Source organism: Muscardinus avellanarius (assembly GCF_963383645.1).
Source record: "Muscardinus avellanarius genome assembly, chromosome: 16".
NCBI lineage: Eukaryota > Metazoa > Chordata > Mammalia > Rodentia > Gliridae > Muscardinus > Muscardinus avellanarius.
The window spans coordinates 47,679,073-47,702,151 of NC_137802.1; the positions used below are offsets into that span (position 1 = coordinate 47,679,073).

Below are 23,079 nucleotides of genomic sequence, written 5' to 3' on the forward strand. Positions count from 1 at the left end.
TTTTTTTTTTTTTGCCATATTGGGGATGGAACCTAGGGCCTTCTAACCTCCAAGCTACACCCCTAGCCCTACTTTTTAATCTTTATTATTTATTTATTTATTTATTTATTTATTTATTTATTTATTTTTGTGGGTTTGGGGATGGAACCTAGGGGCATTTGGCCTCTGAGCTACACACCCTGCCCTATTTTTTCTTTATTTTTAAACTGGGTCTCACTGAGTTGTGGAGGGCCTTTCTAAGTAGCTGAGGCTGTCCACAAACCGCGATCCTCCAGTCTCGGCCTCCCAAATGCTGGGATTACAAGCGTGCGCCACCACGCCCAGCTTTATCTTTATTTTTGAAGCAGGATCTCACTGAGTTGCAAAGAGCCTCACTAAGTAGCTGAGGCAGGCTGTCTGCAAACCTGCATCCTCCTGTCTCAGCCTCCCAAATGCTGGGGTTACACATGTGCCCCACCATGCCCGGCTCATATCTTACTTATTTAGTTTTTGTTTGTTTGTTTGTTTGTTTTTTAGTTTTCCTCAGACATATTTTGTAGTTTTTTGTTTGTTTGTTTTTGGTACTGAGGATTCAACCCAGGGGCATTCTACCTCTGAACTACACTTCCAGCCGTGTGTGTGGGGGGGGTACTGGGGATAGAACCCCGGGCCATTCTACCTCTGAACTATTCCTGCAGCCCTATTTTATTCATTTTACTTTGAAATTAAGTTCCAGAGGGCCTCACTAAGTTTCTGAGGCTGTCCATAAACCTGCAGTACTCCTGTCTCAGCCTCCTAAGTACTAGAATTACAAGTGTATGCCACCACGCCCGGCTCCTTTTTACTATTAACTTATTTATTTATTTTTGGTGATACTGGGGATAGAACCCAGAGGTCTTCTACATCCACAGCCCTATTTAACTATTTATTTATTTATTTATTTATTTGGTACTGGGAGTGGAACCCAGAGGCTTTCTAACCTCCCGGCTACACTCCCAGACCTATTTTATATTTTGCTTGGAAACAGGGTCTCACTAAGTTGCTGAGAGCCTCACTAAGTAGCTGAGGCTGGCTTCGAACCCATGCAATCCTCCTGTCTCAGCCTCCCAAGCGTGGGGATTACAAGCGTGCGCCACCACACCTGGCTCTATTTAATTTTTTATTTAGAAAGTGTCTCGCTATTTGGGCATGGTGATGCACGCTTGTAATCTCAGCATTTGGGAGGCTGAGACCGGAGGATCACAGTTCACGGACAACCTCAGCTACTTAGTGAGGCCCTCCGCAACTTAGTGAGACCCTGTTTCAAAATAAAGAATAAAAAATAGGGCAGGGGGTGTAGTTTGAAGGTCAAATGCCCCTGGCTTCCATCCCCAGACCTGAAAAAAGAAAGAAAAAGAAAAAGAAAAAAAGAAAGTGTCTTGCTATCGGGGCGTGGTGGGGCATGCTTGTAATCTCAGCATTTGGGAGGCTAAGAAAAAAGGGAATTTTAAAAAGGTTGAGGGTGTAGCTCGGAGGTAGAATGCCCCTGACTTTAATTCCCAGTTCCAAAAAACAAAAAAAACCTTAACAAAACAAAAGCAGGAAATATTTGCTAATACCTTTATTTTTCTAAGATTCTTTTTTTTTAATTTCTTTTCCCTGTGCTGGCAATGGAACCCAGGGCTTTACACATGCTAGGCAAGTGTTCTACCTCTGAGCTAAACCTCCAACCCTTTTCTATTTATTTTTATTTATTTATTTCTGATACTGGGAAATGAACCTAGAGGCATTCTACCTTCGAGTTATGTCCCCAGCCTGATTTTCTTTCTTTATTTGGAAACGAGGTTTCATTAGGTTTCTGAGAGCCTCCCTGCATTCCCAAGGCTGTCTTTGAACCTGTGATCCTCCTGTCTCAACCTCCCAAATACTGGGATTATAAGCGTGTGCCACCACACTTGGTTCTTAATTTTGTTTTGAGATAGGTCTTGCTAATTTACCCAAGATGACCTCCAACTTTGAATCCTCCTGTCTCAGCCTCTCAAGTAACTGGGATTACAGGCGGGCACCATTGAACCCGGCCCTGTCCCATAATCTTTGCTGGTGACTTGGGGCTTCCAGAGAAAGGCTTAAGTAAAAGTATCAGTGATGATCAGGACCATCCTGGTGCTGTCTTCCAAGAGGTCCTGACAGTGTTTCTTCTCCAGAAAAGGTTCTTCTCAGTCCCACGGACCCTCCATGACCTGTGGAAAGGATTCAATATTGTTAAATGTTTGGGACAAGCCGGGCATGGTGGCGCACGCTTGTAATCTCAGTACTTGGGAAGCTGAGACAGGAAGATTGCAGGTTCAATGCCAGCCTCGGCAATTTAGTGAGACCCTCCCAGCTTAGTCAGATGCTATTTCAAAACAGAGAATAAAATAGGGCTGGGGATGTAGCTTGGAGGTAAAATGCCTATGGGTTTCTTTCACACACACACACACACACACACACACACACACACACACACAATGTTTAGGACAGGTGTTTATGTCCTACTTCTCTGTGCTGGGCCTGGTCTTCTGGCAGAGATGACGGAAGCCTCTATCTTTCCTCTACCCACTCCTCCATGTGACAGATGGTCAGGTCACATGGTCTCTGCACCCGTCACGACTCACCTCATGGGATGTGGACTCTGCCTTATAAGGGCCGTGTAGACTTAGCCCCACTTACGACATACTTCTAGCCTGCTTTGACTAATCATCTATGGCTGAAAGGTGGAAATTCTAGGAGAGCTTCTGGCATAGAATGGGTGTCTAAACAAATGAAAACATGTCTCAGTACTGAAATGAGGGAGAGACACCCGCAAACCATACATGAGAGGAATTCCTGATGAAGAGTGTCCACAGGAGGCCGTAGTGACTAGGAAAAGCAATCTCCCTCCTTCAGACACACAGGCGCACACACATATGCACATCTTTTTTCAGTACTGGGGATGGAACCCAGGGGCATTGTACCTCTGAGCTATACACCAAACCCTACTTTTTAGTCATTTTATCTTTGAAACAGGGTCTCACTTAGTTATGAAGGGCCTTGCTAAGTAGCCGAGGCTGTCCATGAACCACAATCCTCCCGTCTCAGCTGGGATTACAAGTGTGCGCCAACAAGCCTGGCTTTACACACACCATTTTTATTTATTTATTTTGTGATACTGGAGATAGACCCAGGAGTATTCTTTCTTCTTTCTTCTTTCTTTCTTTCTTTCTTTCTTTCTTTCTTTCTTTTGTTCTTTCTTTCTTTATTTATTTATTTTTTGTGTAGTTCTTGAGATTGAACCCAGGGGCATTCTTCCTCTGAGCTATAATTCCCAGCCTTTTTATTTTTTAGTTTTTAATTATTTATTTATTTATTTTGCAGGCCTGGGGATGGAACCCAGGGGCATTTGACCTTTGAGCTACACCCCCTGCCCTCTTTTGTATTCTTTATTTTGAAACAGGGTCTCACTGAGTTGCGGAGGGCCTCATTAAGTAGCTGAGGCTGACCGCGAACCGCGATCCTCCAGTCTCAGCCTCTCAAATGCTGGGATTACAAGTGTCTGCCATCACGCCCGGCCTTTTTTATTTTGAAACAGGTTTTCGCTAAATTGCTGAAGGCCTCCTTAAGTCACTGACTGCAATCCTTCTGTTTCAGCCTCCCAAGTACTGAGATTACTACATGTACAACCACGCCCGGTACATACATACATCTTTTTTTTTTTTTTTTTCTGGTGGTACTGGGGTTCCTGGAAGCCCTTCTACCTCCGGGCTACACTCCCAGACCTATTTTTACATTTTTATTTGGAAACAGGGTCTCCTAAGCCAGCGCACGCGGCTGGCTTCGAACCTGCGCGATCCTCCTGTCTCTGCCTCCCAAGCACGGGGATTACAAGCATGCGCCACCACGCCCGGCCCATACATACATCTTTAGCAAGAACATACCGTAATGGTATAGGAACTTAAGGAAAGTCACACACGTTTGTAATCCCAGTACTTGGGAGGCTGAGACAGGAGAATTGTGGTTCAAGGACAGCCTCAGCTACTTAGTGAGGCCCTTTGCAAGTCAGAGAGACCCTGTTTCAAAATAAAGAATAAAAAATTGGGCTAGGTGTATAGCTCTGAGGTAGAATGCCCTGGATTTAATCCCCAGTAACAAAACAAAAGGAAATTATGGGCCTGGAGGCAGAGGCAGAACACCTGTGTAAGGCTCTGAGTTTGATCCCCAGCACCTGGACTACAGAGAAAGAAAGAGAAACAATGCGCCAATAAAAAAGAAAAGAAAGAGAGAGAAACTTATGGTTAATTTACTATCAGCTACTTTCTGAAAGAGGCTGAGGCCGGTGAGATGGGAGAGTGAGACCATGCCACCTGCAACTATGCCTAATAGGAAAACAAAGGCAAATTGCTCGGAAGCTCTGGGAAAATAGAAACCGAGAGCCTCGTGGCTTGTCACTCCTGAGGGCCCCATCTTAGTGATACTCTAGTCAAAGGTTCTCGTGTGCATGTGTGGTACTTGGGATTGAGCCCAGGGGCATTCTACCTCTGAGCTACGCCCCACGCCCTACTTTAGTTTGAAACGGGGCCTCACTAGGCTGAGAGAGTCTCACTACTTGCCTCGGCTACCCTTGAACCTGCGATCCTCCTGCCTCGGCCTCCCAAGTCCCTCCTCGCGCACCACCACGCCCGGCTCTGCAACCCTTTCTAATGGCATCCGTCATCATTTTCAGTGACAGATGCAAATTGGTGCCATGAAGATGGATGTAGACAGAAGGAAGGTGTCTCTCTTGCATGGGCGACCTTTCTCTAACTTTATATCTCATTAAAACAATAATAGGCACGGGGCCACAGCATCCTGAGGAAAGATTCAAAATGAAGGCAAGACTAATACAGACAGCTTTCTGCTCCACCTGTGTGGTCTTACAAGAGGGCGCCATGAGGAGTCCCCTTCCTGGGAGAAGTCGGCCCCTCTCCAGAGGTAGAGAACAAAGCTGGCCATTTGGTGAGAGAGAAAAATCCTTCAGGACTCCCCCCCTCCAAAATAATCCTCTGTCCTGACACCACCTCATGTGTGACACCTTGGGGACCCTTCCCTGGACCTCATACTGTGGTGGGATCAGGACTGGCTTTCTCCACTGAGCACAACGTCTTAGAGATCTATCCAGCTTGCTGTGGCTAACAATAGCCCGTTCCTTTTTACTGCTGTGTATGGAGTGTTTCTTCATTCACCCACTGGAAGACATTTAGGGCTTTCCCAGTTTGGAGCTGTTATAAATAAAGCTACTATGAACATTTGCGTCTGGGCCCTTGTGACAGCGTAAGTTTTCATTTCTCTGGTATAAATGTCCAAGAGTAAGATCGCTGGAGACTGTGGTAAGCATATATTGGATTTTTACAAACAAAACGAACTTTCTTGAGTTTCTTTCTTTTTTGTTGTCTTGTTCATTTCATCTCAGAAGATTCCAGGGAGTGGCTTTTGATTAGAATATCACTAAGAGTTCCTCTCGGGAATGGGGTTGACACCTCGGGGGTGACAAGCCGTGGGGCTCTCAATCTCTAATTTTCCCAGGGCCCCCAAGCAATTTGCCTTTGTTTTCCTATTATGGAAAAGTTATCATCTTCATCGCAATTTTATTTAAATCAATAAAGTATTACATAACCTTTGCAGAAGTTTTCTTGTTTGGTAGTTGTTTGTTTGTTTGTTTGTTGTCTGGGCACTAGGGATTGAACCCAGAGGCATTTTATCTCTAAAACCTCCAGCCATTTTTGTTTTCAGTCTTGCTAAATTGCTGAAGGTCTTTCTAAGTTGCTGAGGCTGGACTCAAACCTGCAATCATCCTGTCTCAGCCTCCCAGGTATTGGGATTGTAGATGTGCCACTAGGCCTAACCACAAGTAATTTTTTTTAAGTAGAGAAATTTAAAAAGTGAGCCTCCAAATCTGCTGCTGAATTTTTTTTTTCTTTTTGTGGTACTGGGGGTGGAACCCAGGGGCTTTTCTACCTCCGGGCTATACTCCCAGACCTATTTTATACTTTATTTGGAAACAGGGTCTCACTAAGTTGCTGAGAGCCTCCCTAAGAAGCTGAGGCTGGCTTCGAACCTGCTCAATTCTCTTGTCTCAGCCTCTCGAGCGCTGGGATTACAAGCGTGCACCACCACACCCGGAGTTCTGCTGATTTTTTTTTAATATTGGGGATGGAACCCAGGGACATTCTACTTTTGAGCTATACCCCTAATCCTAGATAGATAGATAGATTTTTTTTTTTTTTTTTTTTTTTTTTTTGGTGGTACTGGGTTTTCCTGGAAGCCCTTCTACCTCCGGGATATACTCCCAGACCTTTTTTTTTTGGAAACAGGGTCTCTTATGCCAGCGTGGCTGGCTTCGAATCTGCATGATCCTCCTGTCTCCGCCTCCCAAGCGTGGGGATTACAAGCGTGTGCCACCACACCCGGCGCCTATATTTTATTTCGAAATAGGGTCTCACTAAGTTGTGGAGGGCCTCACTGAGTAGCTGAGGTTGACCGTGAACCTGCAATCCTCCTGTCTCAGCCTCCCGAGTCCTGGGATTATGGGTGTGGGCCACTGTTCCCAGCTTGCTAGCTGAATTTATTCTTGGTCAAGTGACTGAATTTCCTTAACCTTCACACTGGTTTTCTGTGAGCTGGGAGTAATATTTATCTGAGAGAGGATTAAAAAGAATAGGGGAGAAAGCCATGTAAAACGCCTGGGACGCTGTAGGTACCAAATGGAGCATAACTGTTAGGTAATGTCCGACCCCGTCAAGCCCCAGACTGAGCTCCCACTCCAGGTGCACAAGCCGTGACCTCTGAGCACTTACCAGGAGCAGCCTGCGTTCACACATGCGGTCACTTGCTCAGGCACCTGTGAAGACCGAGCGGGTCCCCGCCCTAGGAGTTGGCTGGGGGACATCAACTCTGCCTTGAGTCTGCAGCAGGGCAGGGGGCCCAACTCACCTGTCAGCAGGCACCTGGACAACTCACATGTCTACAGCACCCCACACGGGCACCATCTGAAAGTGCTTCAAGTGACAGATGGAAAAACACTCGGAAGAAAGATATTCTGGGGAGGGCCTCGGGCACCTAATGGGACTCATTGTTCCAAATCTTTGTCACAACCTGCCTGATACACAGGAAGGCCCTATTTTACAGAAAAGATTAGAAACCAAGACCACAGCAGGAGCTGGGCCTGGTGACGTGTGGGATAATGTGATTCCAGGAGGCTTTGCAAAGGATTTCTGGCCTGCAGTGCAGGTTGGGGCCAGGTCAGCCAGAGCCAAGCCTTGGCGGGCCTCCTAGCACACTGCCCTCCTTACTGCCGCAGAAAGCGAGGCCCCCTGACGTGGGAAATGCCGGGTCAGTGCCAGGCTCTGTCCTCAAAGCCTCCAGCTTGTCCCTGGACACGCCTGTGGGAGACTGTTCTTCCAGCAGCTCACAGTGACGAGAAGCAATTCTGCCCCCCAGGCACGCAGATGCCCAGACTTGCCTGTTGGAAGGGGGCTGATCCCTTGCAGTTCCAGGGCCACCCAGCACCCACTGCAGATGGCACCAGGCCAACATCTGCTGGCACAGAGGTCTGGGTGGCCCCAGCTGCACGTCCCAAGCCAATTTCTTCTCCATTCCTCGCCTTCATAAGGATGCACCTTCAATCCATCAATCCATCCCCCACCTCTGGAAACTGAAGAGGAAATACACGGTAGGGGTGGATGGGCAGAGGTGTCTGGGGTTGGGATGCCCCGGGGCTACTGTTTCTACAGAGAGGCGGGGTGAGCGCAGGCTGAGGTCACCGTTCCAGGTCCTGCAAAGCACGCAGTGCAGGTGTTGGGGAGGGGACCTTGCCTGCATGCCCAGAGAGAGGATGCGGGCACGCAGCTGCACCTGACCTGGCTCACGGCACCCTCCCTCCTGGGTCTAGTCAGGTGTCCCCGACAGCTAGGGATTGATGATGCTCAGCGCCCTCCCCACGCACCTGCATCCCCGCTGGCCCAGAGGAGCCAGGTCCATCCTGTTCTGTCTCTGCTTGGCAGCTACTGGGTCCGCTGTACCCGGGGAGGCCAGGCTCTGCCCAGGGGCTCCTGATGCCAGTGTCCCCACCTGGCCACCTGCAGTCATCTCGTGATCTCCATTTCCCCGGGCACATTCTATGTCGCAGCCACCCCTTGGGTCCCAGAGCACGCACTGAAGGTGACGCCCTGGGACAGGGGCCCATTTCTACCCCCTTGACCCGCACTTTTTGCCAGCATAGGCCTTCCTGCTATACAGAACTTTCTGGCCCCTGTGGAGGGCTTCTCCTGGATGAGGTGGGTGGGGCAGGACTCCCAAGTGCAAGTCCTTAACCATTAGTCAGCTAACATACAGGAGGATGGCGTCTGCGTCCTGGGCTGATGGCGAGGGGACCACCTTCTATTTTTGGACCTTATCTTTTGGGATGAGGGAACTTAGACTCCACTCTTCACCTCAACAGAAGTGCTGCGTCGCTTCTGGAACTCTGCCTGCTCCCCACCTACTCTGAGCTGGACCCTTAACTCTTTTCCTTCTAAACTCTGATTCTGTTACTTGCAGGAGGCAATCTGTCATTCCTTGCCCAAGTTAGGTGGCACCCTCACCCCACCTTACTGCTAAGGAAACTGAGCCCTAGGGCAGTGTTGGCAGGAAATGGCAGAGCCAGGCCTAGAACCCGGATCCCCCATAGAGTCCAGTGCTGTCCCTGCCCCCACCCCCCCCAACTGTCTCAATGTGGGAGCTGTGAAAGGGGGCCTGGGGGTTTAGGAGTGATTCTGTCATTTCTGGGTTTGTATCCCCACAGGGCCAGGATGCAGGAGAGGCTCGTGGCCTGTATTGTGGGGAGGGAGGGTCTGTGTGACTTTCTTCCAGATCTTACACTTCTTTCTTACTTACTAAAGGGGATCCAGGAGCAGCAGGGTCCTGGTCAGTCATGAGTTCTAGTACTTGGGAGGCTGAAACAGGAGGGTTGCAGTTTGAGGCTAGCCTTAGCAATTTGACAAGACCCTGCTCCATGTTTCAAAGCAAAAAAAAAATTATATATATATATATATATATATATATATATATATATATATATATATATATATATATAAAATAGGACTGGGATGTAGCTTAGAGGTAAAAGACCCCTGCATTCAATCCCCAGTAACACACACACACACACACACACACAGTGCTCTGCCTAACTGCCCAGCCCATCTTCCACTCCAGCCTCACCATCTCTACAGTGCAGAGGACGGCTCCCATCCCGCCACACAGTCCCATCCCACTTATGAGTCTCTCTAGAAAAGCAGAGCTAAAGGCAGGTGGTGCAGCTCAGACTCAGGTAGCTGGGGAAGCGGGAGGCATTAGAGAGGGGTCTCTGATGGGTTAAGGGCCAGATTAAAAGGGCCCAATGGCCGGGCGTGGTGGCGCACGCTTGTAATCCCTGCGCTTGGGAGGCTGAGACAGGAGGATCGCACGGGTTCGAAGCCAGTCTCAGCTACTCAGTGAGGCTTCCAGCAACTTAGTGAGACCCTGTTTCCAAATAAAATATAGAAAAGGTCTGGGAGTATAGCCCGGAGGTAGAAAGCCTCTGGGTTCCACCCCCAGTACCACCAAAAAAATAATAATAATAATAATAAAAATAAATAAATAAATAAATAAAAGGGCCCAATGGGTAAGACCATGGTGGGGCTGGCTCCCAGGGATAGGAGTGGGGGCGATGAGGGAACCAACATATCTAGCTATGGCAGCACCTGATCCTCAGGATAGCAGATTTGGGGCCAAATGCTAAGAGTTGGGGATATCTGAGACCCTCTGAGGGGAGAGGGGGTGTGTTTTGGGGTGCACACTACTCTAGTTCGGAGATGCTTCTGGATGAGTTGTTGATTTTTTTTTTTTTTTTTTTTGGTGGTACTGGGGTTCCTGGAAGCCCTTCTACCTCCGGGCTACACTCCCAGACCTATTTTATATTTTTGAAACAGGGTCTCTTACGCCAGCGCGGCTGGCTTCGAACCTGCACGATCCTCCTGTCTCCGCCTCCCAAGCGCGAGGATTACAAGCGTGCGCCACCGCGCCCGGCTGAGTTGTTGATTATTACAGGCAGCACCTTCAGCCAGCATTGCACAATTTTGCCCTTGCTTGATCCTGGTTTGGTAAAGATACCCAAGTACAGCAGACTCAGAGAAGGCCTGAGTCAGTCCCTCAGGGCTGGTGGTGGAGTGGATTCTTTCGAGAGATAGAGGCGCCCTCTTGTGGATACCTGAGGAATTCCACTATATTCTCTCCATCCTCCAGGTATAACCTTTTCTATAACCTTTTCTACTCCACTTATAGGTCCATGGAGGGATCCCTTTATTGAGGACAGAAAGGGTCCTGGGGCCCCAAGATTGACTTTCAACGCACAAAATTATATTATTGAGGAAACAAGCATTTAATAGCAGTTACCATATGCTTTCTAAGTAATTCTTCTATTTCTTCTCCAATGCCCTGTGAGGTAAGTACTCTGGTGAGGAAACTGTGCAACAGAGGAGCTAGGTGACTTGCCTAAGGCCACACAGCTGCTCCAGGCTCCAGATCCAGGTGCTCTGCTACTAACCCCCCACCCCGTGCTGCCTCTCACTGCTGTGCGAAGCCTCTTGTAGTAACACAGCCACAGCCAGGGACGCGTGTATATGCAGCACAGAGACCCCCCAGGCCTCTTTCCCGACTTCCCCAGAGCTCCCCAGAATGCCTCCATCTGTCCCTGAGTGGAGGGTCAGGAGGCCTCCAGAGCCTCTCTTCTCTTACTGGTTCTTCCCGTCACTTCTGAGACATGAGAGTAAGGTCAGAGGCCGAGCTGCCAAAGCCCAAGACTCTCCGGGGTGCCCAGTGCACTCTAAGGTGATATGTCCACACTGCTAAAGAACGGAACCAGTGTAGACGCAGGCCAGTCAGATGAGGGCCACGGGGCCTTTACTCTCCATCCCCTGACAGTCCTGAAGGGGAGTCCCAAGGCCCACCTTGCTGCTGAAACCTGAAACCTGGGGGTGCGCAGGGCCGGAAGAGCTCCCTTTCCATCACTTCAGGGAGAAGGAAATGAAACCTCTTCCTAAGCCGGCCCACTTACCCCGCGTCTGCTGACGACATGCTGTGGGTGTGGAGTTGTAAAGGTGGATGGGGAGTGGGGCTCTGCCTTGGGGACCCTGTCTAGGAGAGGAAAGGACAGATGAGTCAACAGGGACGACGGCGACGGTGATTCAGCGTGACAGGCACACTGCGGAGGCGATTACTGCAGAAAAGGAGGCTGGCTGCTCTGCAGTGGGGCAGGGAAGCCTCTGCAGGACGCTCCCTCAAGACTGGCCTTGGAGGGTGGGCCGGGGTCCAGCAGTGGGGAGAGGCACATGGCAGTCTAAGCAACAGGGAGGTTCAGAGACCCGTGAGGGTTTATCTGCTGCAGCGGGAGACTCGCTGGGGAAGCTGGGGTCAGGTCACAGAGTCTCACCTGCGGGGCTGCAGAACCAACACCTTAAGTCAATCAAGGGCTGGACCGTCCTCTTCCACAACAGGACGAGGGAGTAAGGGTGAGCAAGAGACGCTGGAGACCGTCCGCTTGGCTTAATAATGTTTTCATTAGACTTTCACAGCACTCTCTTTTAATCAAATCTCTTGGACCTATAAACAGCAGAAACCTACGGGGACCAACTTAAGCAAAGACGAAACATATTGGCTCACGTAACTGGGGAGACGCTGAGAGTCCAAAAGACTGAAGGGGAGGCCAGAGGGACTGGAGCTCAAGACCCAGGCCAGATGGCATGAGGGCCCACGCGGGTCACCCCAGTACCTGGAAGGTTGAGACAGGAGGATCACAGGCCAGCCTTAGTGACTTAGAAAGGCCCTCTGCAATGTAGTGACACTCTGTTTCATATTTCTAAAAAATTAAAATAGCATAGCCAGGCGTGATGGCACACGCTTGTAATCCCCGCGCTTGGGAGGCAGAGACAAGAGGATTGCGCTGGTTCGGAGCCAGAAGCGCTGGCTTAAGAGACCCTGTTTCCAAATAAAAAAATATAAAATAGGTCTGGGAGTGTAGCCCAAAGGTAGAAGGGCTTCCAGGAACTCCAGTACCACCAAAAAAAAAAAAAAAAAAAAAAAAAAAAAAAATTAAAATAGCAGTTGGGCACTATAAAATAGTGGTGCACACTTGTAATCCCAGCACTTGGGAGGCTGAGACAGGAGGCTCTCACAGGTTCAAAGCTAGCCTCAGCTACTTAGTAAGGCTCTCTGCAACTTAGTGAGACCCTGTTTCCAAATAAAGTATAAAATAAGTCTTAGCAAGACTCTGTTTCAAAATTTAAAAAAAAAAAGGGCTGGGAGTGTAGCTGGGAGGTAGAATGTGCCTGGGTTCCATCCCCAGTACCGCAAAAAAAAAAAAAAAAAAAAAAAAAGACACACACACACAAAAAGCCTCCGGCCAGCAGGACCCCATCCTTGTGTTATATGCAGGGCCCTCTTCACATGGCGGGGAAGAGGACCACCCATGCCTGTGCCTCTGTTGCCTCAACCAGTAATGCCAGGGTAAAGAGGACCTTTTCTCAGTGTCTATAGATTAATTTCCAAGAAGCGGCAGCTTGGTCCCATTTGAGTCACTGAGATCTATCAGGCTAATAATCACTGATGCTGGACACACGCGACACTGCCATTAAGCCAGTCCAGATCACATGTCTGCTTTTGTAGAGGGGGCAGAAGTAGGAATTTCCACAACCACAGCTCCTCAAGACCACGTGCCTCCTGATGACTGTACCCCCATTTTCTTTGGGGGCCCCCTCCCTCACTCCACATGGTCAGGAGGCTGAGGCAGGAGGGTTGCAAGGCCATCCTGGGCAACTTATCAAGCCCCTGTCTCAAAATAAAAAGAGCTGGGGGTGTGGCTAGTCATAGAGTGCCCCTGAGCTCAATCCACAGCCTCAGAAGCCAATCTGACGCCATCATCTTGGACCATGAGGACAGAGTGGTCCCAAGTGTGGCAGAGTAGGAAACTGGAAGGAGCCTCGTCCCCTCCAGTCTTTTACATGAGAAAGAAAGTCCCTCTTGTTTAAGCCACTGCTACTCCCCCCCACCAAGTACTGGGGTTGGAGCCCAGGGGCATTCTACCTCTGAGCTACACCCCCAGCCCTATTTTTCATTCTTTATTTTGAAACAGGGTCTCACTGAGTTGCAAAGGACCTCACTAAGTAGCTGAGGCTGGCTTCTAACCTGCGCAATCCTCCTGTCTCAGCCTCCCAAGTGCTGGGATTACAAGTGTGTGCCACCACACCAGACTGGGTGTATATTTGTATTTGAACATATGTAGGGAAACCTCAGAAGGATACATTATTAACTTTTTGTTTGTTTGACACTAGGGATGGGATCCTGAGGCATTCTACCTCTGAGCTACACCCCCAGCCCTATTTTATTTTTTATTTTGAAACAGGGATTCTCTAAGTTGCTGAGAGCCTCAATAAATTGCTGAGGCTGACGATGAGCCTGCCATCCTCCTGTTTCAGCCTCCCAAGTACTGAGATTACAAGTATGCGCCTCCATGTCTAACTCAGTATTTTTAATGTATATTTTTTAAAAAAAAGGTGGGGAAGAAGACAGGTGTGGTGGCACACGCTTGTAATCCTAGTACTTGGGAGGCTGAGACAGGAGAATTGTAGGTTCAGGGTCAGAAACTGCAATTTAGCAAGGCTCTCAGCAACTTACTGAGACCCTGTTTCAAAAAAGCCGGGCGTGGTGGCGCACGCTTGTAATCCCCGCGCTTGGGAGGCGGAGACAGGAGGATCACACAGGTTCGAAGCCAGCCGCGTGCGTTGGCTTAGGAGACCCTGTTTCCAAATAAAAATGTAAAAATAGGTCTGGGAGTGTAGCCCGGAGGTAGAAGGGCTTCCAGAAACCCCAGTACCACCAAAAAAAAAAAAAAAAAAAAAAAAAAATTAAAAGAAAAAAATGTAGGGGTTGGGGTATAACTCGGATGTAGAATGTCCCTGGGTTCAATCCCAACACTACAAAAATAAATAAATAGGACTAGGCGTGTAGCTGGGAGGTATAATCCCTCTGGGTTCAATCCTCAATCACACACATACGCGCCTGCACACAACACACACACACACACACACACACACACACACACACAGAGCTGGAATGACCCTGAGTGGCCCCTGTGTGCCAGGGTCGGGCTCTTCAGTGGCACAGATCCCTCAAGTTCTCTTTGGTCCTCCGCCATTCCAACCCTGGGTCTCCTGTGAGCAAGCACTCACTTCACTTCAGGTGAAGATTCTCCCTGAGCAGAGGAATATCTGGGGTTTGTAGATGGATATGCCAAGTTTCTTCTGGGGAGCTGAGTCCCCATCCCACTCGCAGCCAGGATATTTAATCTGGGATCCTTTCTACTTCCAATCTAGGCTGTGCTAACCATTATATTCTTTTTTTTTTTTTTTTTTTTTGGTGGTACTGGGGATGGAACCCAGGGGCCTTCTACATCCGGGCTACACTCCCAGACCTATTTTATATTTTATTTGGAAACAGGGTCTCTTAAGCCAGCCGAGGCTGGCTTCGAACCTACATGATCCTCCTGTCTCAGCCTCCCAAGAGCGGGGATGACAAGTGTGCACCACCATGCTCTGCTTGCTGCTAATCATTATATTCTAATCTTCACAGTTAAAATGGTTACTCATGGCCAGGCGTGGTGGCACACACTTGTAATCCCCGTGCTTGGGAGGCTGAGACAGGAGGATCGCGCAGGTTCGAAGCCAGCCTCAGCTACTTAGTGAGACCCTGTTTCCAAATAAAATATAAAATAAATAGGTCTGAAAGGATAGCCCGGAGGTAGAAAAGTCCCTGAGTTCCACCACCAGTACCACACACACACAAAAAAAAGGTTATTCATGGATGAGCACATGGTCTATGGCAGGCAGTCAGAGTAAGTCGTAGGGTATATTGAAGATACTAAGATGCGCACTTACCCTTTCTTTCTTTTATTCTTTTATTTATTTATTTATTTTTGGCTGTACTGGGGATTGAACCCAGGAGCAGTCTACCTCTTAGCTACAACTTTAGCTCTATGTTTTATTATTTATTTAGTTATTTATTTATTTAATTTTTGTGGTACTGGGGGTAGAACCCAGGGGCTTTTCTACAAACTTATAATCCCAGCATTTGGGAGGCTGAGACAGAGGATTGCAGGTTCTTGGCCAGCCTCAGCACTTAGTGAGGCTCTCCACAACTTAGTGAGATTCTTTAAAAAATAAAGAAGCTGGGCTGGTGGCGCATGCTTATAATCCTGGCATTTGGGAGGCTGAGACGGGAGGATCGCTGTTCGCAGACAGCCTCAGCTACTTAGTGAGGCCCTCCGCAACTTAGTGAGACCCTGTTTCAAAATAAAGAATAAAAAATAGGTCAGGGGGTGTAGCTCGGAGGTAGAATGCACCTGTGTTCCATCCCCAGTACCCACACAAAAAGAAATAATAAATAAAAATAAAAAAAAAAAAATAAAAGGCTGGGGTGTCACTTGGAGATAGCCCCTGAGTTCAATTTCCAGTAGCAAAAATAAAAATATAGTTCAGAGGAGCCAGAGGAAATGGTCCACATATCAGTAACTTGTCTGTGTTTGTACCTCTGTGCTGTAATTTCTCAGCACTGGATAACTTTCCACATAGTCCCAACAGCCCTCACAACTGACAGCAGCTCCTGGGGTTGCTAGCTTCATTGTTCAATGACATCGAGAAAGAGTAGGTAAGCCAGGAGTGGTGGTGCACCCTCGTAATCCCAGTACTTTGGAGGCTGAGACAGGAGGGTCACAGGTTCACGGCCAGCCTCAGCTACTTAGTGAGGCCCTTTGTAACTCTGTGAGACCCTGTTTCAAAATAAAGAATAAATAATAGGGCTGGGGGTGTAGCTCGGAGGTAGAATGCCCCTGGGTTCCAGCTCCATAGTACTGCAAAAAAAAAAAAAGTTTTAAAAGAATGAAATTGAAATTGCTGCTGAGGACAGCAACCAAGGAAGATTCCCTGGCTCTGGAGATGTTTGAGGGCCTCTTTGGAGAAAGATCCAGGTTCCATCTACATGAGTCTTACTTGGTCTTCTTCCCTTTTTTTTCCCCCTCTCTCTTTTTTATTCTTAATACTAAGGATTAAACCCAGAGGCATCCTACCCCTGAGCAACACCCCCAGTCCTTTTCATTTCATTTATTTATTTATTTATTTATTTATTTATTTATTTATTTATTTATTTTCTATTTAGTGGTACTGGCAATGGAAACCAGGAGCATTCTACCTCTGCGCTATACCCCCAGATCTATTATATTCTTTATTCTTTTTATTATTATTATTTTGTGTGGTACTAGGGATGGAACCCAGGGCATTCTACCTCTGAGATATACCCCCCCAGAGCCCTATTTTATTCTTTATTCTGAAATAGGGTCTCACTAAATTGCAGAGGGCCTACGGGATTACAATCTTGCACCACTACACCCAGTTTATTCTTTTCTTTTGAAACAGGGTCTCACTAAGTTGCCGAGAGCCTCACTAAGTAGCTGAGGCTGGCTGCGAACCTGCGATCCTCCTGTCTCAGCCTCCCAAGTACCCGGGTTACAAGCACGTGCCACCGCTCCCAGCCAACTGAGATGCTCTTAATAGTCTCAGACTCCCGCTCCAAACTAAAGGAAACTTGTCGGCACCTGGAGGTGGCTCCAGGGGACAAGGTAGTGGAGTAGGACCATAAGGAGCACCAACCCGAGCCAGGAAGCTCTCACGCTCTCTGCTCGGCAGCCAGTTAATCCTCCTCGGCTGTTTTATTCCTGTATCTCCTTCCACATCTTCAGGTCCTCTCCCTGCAAACTACATGCTCTGTATTTTCATGTTTGGTTGCCCAGTTGCAGCAATCTTCGCACAACCCAAACTCAAGCACCACCCCAAACCAACTGATCACTTTCATTACCAGTTCTTTGGGATAACAACCCCCCACCAATAATCTATGATGGGCTAAGTGGTGGGTCATGGCATATCAACAAGCCTGAACAGAGGACAGTATGGACACGGTTCTCAGAAGAAAAAAAAGGGATAGAGTCTAAAGATACAGTATCTATTATTTTGCCACAAAAGGATTAAGTTAAGCTATTCATTTAACTGATATACAAATAGTATATATAAGCCAGGTGTGGTGGCGCACACTTGTAATTCCCGCGCTTGGGAGGCTGAGACAGGAGGATCACACAGGATTAACTGGCTGCCGAGCAGAGAGCGTGAGAGCTTCCTGGCTCGGGTTGGTGCTCCTTATGGTCCTACTCCACTACCTTGTCCCCTGGAGCCACCTCCAGGTGCCGACAATTTTCCTTTAGTTTGGAGCGGGAGTCTGAGACTATTAAGAGCATCTCAGTTGGCTGGGAGCGGTGGCACGTGCTTGTAACCCGGGTACTTGGGAGGCTGAGACAGGAGGATCACACAGGTTCGAAGCCAGCTTCAGCTACTTAGTGAGGCTCTCAGCAACTTAGTGAGACCCTGTTTCCAAAATAAAATATAAATGGGTCTGGGAGTATAGCCCGGAGGTAGAGAGCCTCTGGGTTCCACCCCCAGTACCACCAAAAAACAAACAAACAAACAAACAAATAGTATATATACATATATAGTGTCACCACATCTGGCTTTATTTTTTATTTTGAAACAGGATCTTGCTGAGTTTCTCATGGTCATATTAAATAGTTGGAGCTGGCTTATAATCCCAGTACTGAGAGGCTGCGACAGGAGGATTACAGGTTTGAGGACAGCCTCAGCAGGCAGTGAGACTCTTATCAACCTAGCAAGACCCTGTTTCAAAACAAAAATAAAATAAGGTTAGGGGTGTAACGCGGAAGTAGACTGCCCCTCTACCAAAAAAAAAAAATTGTTGGGTCTGGTTTTGAACCTGTGATCCTCATGTCTCAGCTTTCTAAGTAAAGGGACTACAGGCATGTGCCACTACACCTGGTTGATTTTGACATTTAGGATCCAACAAAAAAGCCAGGCAGAGCCAGGCGTGGTGGTGCACACTTGTAATCCCAGTACTTGGGAGGCTGAGACAGGAGGATCGCAGGTTCACAGGTTCGCAGCCAGCCTCAGCTACTTAGTGACGTCCTCTGCAACTTAGTGAAACTCTGTTTCAAAATAAAGGATAAAAAATAGGGCAGGGGGTGTAGCTGGGAGGTCTAATACCCCTGGGTTCCATCTCCAGACCTGCAAAAAATAAATAAATAAATAAATAAATAAATAAACAAGCTGGGCGCGATGACGCAAACTTGTAATCCCAGCATTCAGGAGGATCCTGGTTCATGGACAGCCTCAGGTACTTAGGGAGGCCCTTCGCAGTTAACTGAGACCCTGTACAGTGCCCTGGGTTCCATCCCCGGTACCACAAAAAAAGTAAATAAACAAAAACTGTGTGGGGGGGGACGGGGGTTAAACTCAAGGACATTCTATATCCATGTTAAACCTCCAACCCTATTTTATTTTTTGTTTTGAAACAGGAACTTGTTAGGTTCCTGAGTCTTGCTAAATTACTGAGGCTGGTCTTGAACCTGCGATTCTTCTGTCTGATCCTCCCCAAGTATTGGGATTAGGTGTGCTCTACTATGCTCAGCTAGTCCATTTTATTATTTATGTATTTATTTATGTATTTACTTATTTGGTATTGGAGGTAGGACCCAAGGACCTTCTACCTTTGGGCTATACCCTCAGCCCTATTTTATTTGGAAACAGTGTCTCGCTAAATTGCTGAGAGCCTTGTGGGGAGCCATTAAGGTTTTCCCCTAAAAGAATACTTCTGACTGTCCTTTGCCCAGAGTCAATAAGGTTTGGAGTCAGGGAAAGTTCAAGGTCTGAGAGAAGCTCAGGTGGGATTGATTGACCTGACCGTTATGCACACAGGTGGTGATGGCACGAGGGGTTGATTGACTTGGAACTGCATAAATAGGGAGAGTGATAAACCCGGGATCGGTCAGTAGAGATATGGACCCGGGAGTGTACTGGCGATCCTTCCATGATAGAATTAAATATTCTTTGAATCAAATTCTTAGAATTGAATTCTTTCATCCTCACTCTTCTCTTCCGAACCCATACTTTTGCTGGCTGGCTCCGGCAGAGCCTAAGTTAGTAGGGATGACTTGGAGTTGGCAATCCTCCTGTCTCAGGCTCCCAAGAATGGGGATTACAGGCATGGGGCCACCACGCCCAGTTTAGCCCTTTTTGAGACAGAATCTTAAGTTTCTGAGCCTGACCTCAATGTATGTATTTATGTATGTATGTATGTATGTATGTACGTACGTACGTGTGTACGTATGTATGTATGGTGCTAGGATTGAACCCAGGGGCATTCTACCTCTGAGCTACACCCTTAGCCCTATTTTTTATTCGACCTCTGAGCTACACCCGCTGCCCTATTTTTTTATTCTTTATTTTGAAACAGTGTCTCACTAAGTTGAGGAGGATCTCACTAAGTAGCTGAGGCTGTCCACGAAGTTGTGATCCTCCTGTCTCAGCCTCCCAAGCACTGGAATTACAAGCGTGCGTGACCACGCCCGGCTTGGCCTCAAATTCATAATCCCTCTGCCTCAGCCTTCTGAGTAGCTGGTCGTATAGGGTGTGCCACTGTGTCTGGTATTGATAATTCTCTACCAGTGGTGAGATTTTTGAGATAATTTATTGGTATCTTTATACTTTTCTTCATTGCTTGAATTCTTTTTTGAAAAGCATATATCATTTTACAGGCACCATTCAGTGTATTTATAGAGACAGAGAGCTAGAAAAAGAGCAGATGATCATAACGGTGGCTTACACACTGTGGCACTATTCTTAAGCCTTTACCTGTATTGGGCGGAATCATATGAAATTGCTAATGGTTGGCTGTGCTTGACCTACTAAAACTGCAGTGCCACGCAGCTCAGTTTATATTTATTCCTCTAATCCTTGAACAACCCTAGAGATGACGATAGGGAGCTGCAGAAATGAAAAGACGGATAAAGTGCCATTGCCCCCCACCCCCCGCCCTGTACCCTCCAGCCCTCCTCCTGGCGGGGAGGGTGGGTGGGGGAAACAGAGACACACCTCTCCGCCCCAGATGCCTTCAGAGGTGGCATCCACCCTCCATCCACGTGCTGAGGATAGGAGAAGTAGCCTCACAGGTCACTTTGGGCTTCTAGCAGGTACCCCCAAAATGAGAGACCACAGAACAGCTTAGCCACACCAGTCATTCCAGGCTGAGCCCCCACCCCATCCCCGCCCCAGGGCCGCGCCAGGACACACTCAACATTTTCACATTTATTTTCAGAAAGTGATGAAGACAAAGAAATACATCCAGACATCACTCTCGGTACAATAAATAGCCTTCCCGCCCAAAGAGCGCGAGCACCGCAGCCCCTGTGCAGGAGACCTCAGCTGGAGACGCGCCATCCCGCCCCGCCCCCTCCTGTGCCCCCCCCCCAGTCTCTCGTTTCCCAACAGGTGGGGCCCAGGCTGGCTGCCCAGTCACCTGAGTCCTCTCCCTGACCCGCGCTGGCTGGCTGTTAAAAGTCTGTGTATGTTTGTTTCAGAGCAGGGATAAATGCACACACAAAGCCAGTGAAAGTTACTCCACAGAGGAAGAGGGCGGCCTCAGGCCCCAGCCCTCCCTCGAGTCCCCGCCCGCCAGAGGCCCCAAGCTCCTCTGCCTCCGAGACCTTCCTGCGTCTGTTTTCTGTTCTCCTCGGGACTGAGGACCAGGAGCAGCACGGGGAACGTGACTGTAGTTCAGAGAGAGGAAGGAGCAGGGACTCTTCTCTCAGGGTTCATCATGGGCCAGGAAATGAACCCCAGAATCCTTCTTGGTTCCCTCTCCTCCAACCAATCACTATACAGAGAAGGGACAGAGAGGGCTGGGGACTTCTCTGCCCCGGGCCGTATTCTTAGTTGGCATCTTCCAACCTAATGACATCAGATCTGTTCATTTCACCACCTCGGCTGCTCAGTTGGGAAAATAGTTATAAAACTGGCTTTCGGCTTCCTTATCAAAAGGAGAAGGGGCCCCCGCGGGGGAGGAGCTGTCCCCACTGGAAGGGTAGGGGGACACCCGCCTCCTCTTGGAGTCTCCACCCAGTCCTGAGTCACTGGGCTCTGGCCGGATGGGGGTGACCTCAGTCCACAGCGAAGGGGAGCCCAACTCCTCTGGCCCCCGCCCCTCAGAGGCTCCGGGGCCCGGTTCCATGGGCAGAGTCCGCATGGGGCGGAACCAGCTGGCTGGGCCCATTTTGGGGGGGTACTGGGGGGCCATGGGCCAGCCAGCACTAGGTGATAGGACCTCCTGGCCTCGGTAGTAGGACACAGTGGGCCCAGGGGCGGACGGCAGGAATGCAGGCTTCATGCTGACCGCTCGGAACTCAGCCTCGTAGCTGTGGTCCCGGGGGGCCCCCAGCCAGTAAGGCTGGGACACCACATCCTTGGCCTGGCCGGGAAGGTCAGGGTAGAAGCGGCTGGGAACAGGATACTGGTTGGATATGAGGGGTGGGTAGGGGTCTCCCCCAAGCAGTTGACAGTTGGGTGCTGGCGGGGAGGGGACGCTGGTGTCGACAGATGCATACATGCTAAGAGAGATACAGGAAACAGAAGACAAAGGTCACCGGCAGGGCTGGTCACCTCAAATCCCACCAACGGCAGGCCCTTCCGGTCCCTCCTTCCCTGGCCGCCCACCTCCAGCACCCTCCCCCACCCTTCCCCTCAGGCAGGGAGAAGGGGAGGTCAAAGGACTGCAGATCCACTGCAGATCAAATGGCTGGAGTCTTTCAGGAGGGACCAAAGGTGAGCGGAACCTGTGGCACTTACGACTCAAAGTTCTCCCGGAATCCTTTGGCGAAAGGGTTATTATCAATTTTCAACTGAGTGATCTAGAGAGAGGGGAAACGGGGTCACCTGAGCCCTGAGTCTGGGGTCTGGGAACTTCTAATAAACCTCCCAAGGAAGACTGCCGGCCCCGCCCTTCCCCGCCCCATCCCAGGTGGGTCCCACAGCCCTCACCTCGGCGTTCTGGTAGGCGGTCACGGCGATGAACTGGGTTTCTTGGAAAGTAAAGACGTGCGTGTTGGAAGCGCTGCAGGCGGCCTCGGGCTCCCCGTCGTTCACCTCCACGATGTGCAGCCGGGGCTGGTACTTATGCAGGGACTGCAGCACGATCATCTGAAGAGGGAGCCAGGGCCACCGGGTGGAGGGGGGCGTGCACAGGGTCCACCGCACCCCTGCGGATGGATCTCTCCGCCCCCACCAGCCATGGGCCCCAGGTGGAGGCTGGAAAGGACCCAGGACACCTTGCCCCTTCCTGCCCGCCACCGGGTCTCTTCTCCCAGGCCTCCCAGTCCAGGCCCTGTCCCTTTGGGGCCCCAATTCTAGCCTCCAGCCTTTCCTACTCCCAGAAGTGCACTGTGACCCAGGCTTTAGCACAAGGGGGCTTTTGAGGGATAGTGAAATTTTGCAGGGAAGGATAATGGGGACTGAACTCAGGGGATGTTCTACCTCTGAGCTACACCCCCAGTCCTCCCCCGTTTTTTTAACAAAATCTTGCTAAATTGCTGAGGGTCTTCCTAAATTGCTGAGGCTGGCCTCAAACTTTCAATCCTCCTGTCTTAGTCTTCCAAGTACTGGGATTACAGGTATGTGCCACCATGCCCAGCTGATAAATACACCTTTTTTTTTTTTCTTTTTTTTTTTTTTTCAGTACCTGGAACTGAACCCAGAGACATTCTACCACTGAGTTATACCCCTCCCTAGCCCTTTTAATTAATTAGTTAATTAATTAATTTGTGTTGTACTAGGGATGGAACCCAGGGGCATTCTACCTCTGAGTTACACTCCCAGCCCTATTTTTTATTATTCTTTATTTTTTTTTTATTTTTTTATTTTATTTTTTTTAAATTTTATTTTATTGGTGCACTGTATTCATACATCATAATGGGATACAAACTTTTGTAGACATACATGCACACATCGCCCAGTCAGCCCCCACCCGATCCCCACCCCATTCTCTCCCCATCCCTCCCTCCCATGCTTGGCTTAGTGGTTGACATCTAGTATTATAGCAATTTATCTAAAATTAAAA

General features: G+C 48.8%; 1 protein-coding gene across 1 annotated transcript in view; it reads right to left on the bottom strand.

The window, feature by feature from the left end:
- Positions 1–20,958: 20,958 nt before the first annotated feature.
- Positions 20,959–23,079, bottom strand: part of TBX21 (T-box transcription factor 21) — a gene marked incomplete at both ends in the record, with an annotated part of 29,019 nt that continues 26,898 nt past the window's right edge. Inside the window, 3 exons of the mRNA XM_080714047.1 lie at positions 20,959–21,574; positions 21,813–21,874; positions 22,005–22,163. Coding sequence (XP_080570173.1) covers positions 20,959–21,574; positions 21,813–21,874; positions 22,005–22,163 — 837 coding nt within the window. The remainder of the gene's footprint in view (positions 21,575–21,812; positions 21,875–22,004; positions 22,164–23,079) is intronic.